This window comes from Amphimedon queenslandica, unplaced genomic scaffold, assembly GCF_000090795.2.
Source record: "Amphimedon queenslandica unplaced genomic scaffold, v1.1 AMPQUscaffold_12327, whole genome shotgun sequence".
Lineage (NCBI taxonomy): Eukaryota > Metazoa > Porifera > Demospongiae > Haplosclerida > Niphatidae > Amphimedon > Amphimedon queenslandica.
Window position 1 is genome coordinate 11,820 of NW_003547436.1, and position 2,852 is coordinate 14,671.

General features: G+C 37.5%; 2 protein-coding genes across 2 annotated transcripts in view; one reads left to right on the forward strand and one right to left on the reverse strand.

Annotated features, from left to right (window-relative positions):
* LOC100635666 (sacsin-like) overlaps nucleotides 1-1,698 on the reverse strand; it is a gene marked incomplete at its 3' end in the record, with an annotated part of 13,464 nt that extends 11,766 nt beyond the window's left edge. Inside the window, exons 1-3 of the mRNA XM_020004229.1 lie at nucleotides 1,586-1,698; nucleotides 473-764; nucleotides 7-144 (exon numbers count right to left, since the gene is read on the reverse strand). Of these exons, the coding sequence (XP_019859788.1) occupies nucleotides 7-144; nucleotides 473-764; nucleotides 1,586-1,690 (535 nt within the window). The remainder of the gene's footprint in view (nucleotides 1-6; nucleotides 145-472; nucleotides 765-1,585) is intronic.
* Nucleotides 1,699-1,782: 84 nt separating this feature from the next.
* LOC105314901 (rab9 effector protein with kelch motifs-like) lies at nucleotides 1,783-2,444 on the forward strand (the record flags this gene model as incomplete). Its single annotated transcript, XM_011409326.2, has 2 exons — nucleotides 1,783-1,805; nucleotides 1,947-2,444. Coding segments are annotated over exons 1-2 (511 nt in total), but the record flags the coding sequence as incomplete, so codon positions are not given.
* Between the last annotated feature and the right edge of the window lie 408 nt (nucleotides 2,445-2,852).

The following is a 2,852-nucleotide window of genomic DNA, read 5'->3' on the forward strand; positions in this document are numbered from 1 at the left end:
AAATGCCATCAAAGGGTTCCAGTACTTCAGGACATTTATCAATAAGTTCCTTCAAATTATAGCGTTTACCTGATTTTTCTTTCCATACAAATTCTTGTGGCTCTAGGAATCCACAGTAATTTTGACTGAGAATAACTGGGAGGTCTAAAAATACAAATGAATTGATTACCGTATAGTGGGTTTGTTTCGTGAGGCTAAACTTTTGTTCTTTTCGTTCTTCAAGATGGGAGAACAAACAATTAACCAAACGAAACTCCAGTTTTAATGGGCATGGTAGCTTATTAACGTCTTCAGAACAAATGTTTAACCTCACGAAAGTCATTTTGAGGATGGAAAACAAAAATTTACTCTCACGAAACAAACCTGCTATACGGTATTCACGAGTCACACTTAAGTCATGAATATCATTATAATTCCAAGTAAAAAGGCACTACATGTACAAACTTGTTTTTCTCTCAAACATTCTTCTTACCAGTAATGTGATACACAGAATTGAATCCAATTCCAAACTTTCCAACTTTGTGTGGATTCTTGGCTTTACCGCTCTGCTGAAGACTCTGTATGCTCTCCCAGTCTTCTTTCCTGAAAGGAGCATTGTTATAGGAAAGGAGTGCAGGTCCAGTGAACTGTTGTGATAGCACCTCCTGATTCGCTTCTGAACTCACAACTGATAATAGTGATGGTGGGAGTGTTTGTAATACACGGCAATCTAAATAGAACTTGACCTCTGTGGCACGGGCATCGTCAGCATTCTGTATAATTTCCTGTTTGGGAATTGTTTAAACAGTAACAAGTGAAAGAGTGAAAGAATAGACAAAAAATGAAGCATAAGAACAGAAAAGAGAAGAAAGGACAAATATAGTTAGTAATAAAGCAAGTAATAAAAAAAGCAAAGTGTAAAAAATGTGTCCATGTCTATTACATAATTGCAGACAAAACTTGAGTATGGAAAACACATTATGGTCAATGTGGTAAACAAGAGAAAATGGCATGTGTCTTTACACCAATTTGCTTCCAATTACAGTATGTTCGGTCTCAAATTTGATTGTTATGATTATGATACTTTGAACAATATTAGGCACCACACTAGTAGCTATATAACTGCCATGCTACCATTATTATCATTTAAATTCAGTACACCACTGTTAAACAACACCATTTGTTAAGCCTAGTACACAATATAAGTCTTGCAACCGGAAGTACTGTATTAACCAATGGCACACTCGTCAATAACACAAGATAGTCTCGCGTAGCCAGACTCTCCACCCCTTTTTGACTTTTGGCCGCCGTCCNNNAGTCNNNAAGGGGTGGAGAGTCTGGCTACGTGAGACTAAACGCAATAGTTGAACTTTGGTCATGGATATACAACCTAACAGTATATCTATGCTTTGGTCAGCTCATGTGTCAACTTGCAGCGTTTGTACAGCACTTTCAGTGCACTTCCTGTCGTAACACATGATATTGTGTACTATGCCTTATACTCCTTGATCTACATTAAAGGATCAAGCATAATAATGAGCCACAGATTATTAATACAAGACAGGAATAGGCATACACACAGTACATAAAGGCATCACTCAATGACCTTAAAGATTTGACCACTGGGATATTCTCTCAATATAGTTCTAATCATTTCATGTAGCGGGGGCCTTCTCTGACCAAAGTCTTCACCATTAAGTTCTCGTGACATTTATCTATGACTGCTTCTTCTACAGCACGCACTGCTATAAATATTTTTGCACCACGCCCTGTTGGGTGATTTTTATAAGGGCGGGGCTGGTATTTTGCAAGAATGGCATCTAAAAGTGAGCACTTTAGATTCCCTTCTAATCTCTTTGTAATTTCTTTTTCTTTCATTTATTCTTTGTCTATCCTACTCTCTCACTTACTTTAATCATTTCTATTTTGTCCTTATTCTAAACCCCGTTACCTCTTATTCTCTACAGGCTATCAACCACTGGAAAGAGATGGGCACTCCTCAGTAAAGGTAGGAGACTGCCTATATATGTGGGGTGGGCTCCTTTCTGGAGTACATGATAGTAAAAAGGAGGAAGCAATGATGGATGTGTATCATTTACCAACTGGAACTTGGGACCAGAAACCTACTACTGGTAACCCTCCACCAGGTTACTGTGGCTATTCATCTGTTGCAATTGGAAGGGAAATTTATTACTTTGGTGGTGTTGGTATTGGCTATCATAACAGTTTACATTGTTTCAATGTGGATACATTCAACTGGAAAGAGCTTTCTCCTTCTAATTCTGATCGTGTTCCAATGATGAAGGCCTATTGTGGTATGGTATCAGCTCATTTCGATGATGAGGACTATCTTTTAATAATTGGAGGAAGTGGATCACCTTCTGTCAATACTCCAAAGCAACCTGATGCTCAGTATTCAGCTGATGGTAGATGCAATGAGATACATTATTACAGGATTTCATCAAGTTAGTAATTCTCATCTTTGATATACAATAGCTGCATGATAACTGAATAATTTATATCAATGTACATCATTCAACACAGTGTGTTTGTTAGTGTCATAATAGCGTGCCTTTGTGTATCATGTGTTTATGTGTGTTTCTCACTCATGTGTGGGCGTATATGTGTGTGTGTGTACTAATACATACATTATGATGTGTCTGTATAATAATATCGCATATATGAGAATGTGTGTGTGTGTGTGTGACGTATATCTATTTTATATGTGTGTGTGTGATATTAACTGACAATAGAAGGATGACACCCCTGCATGTCTCCTTCATATGTAAACTATAGGTTTCCATACATGAGTGTATCTCTGTGTGTGACACTTCTATGTAGTGATGTGTGTCTATGTAATCTATGCAAACTAT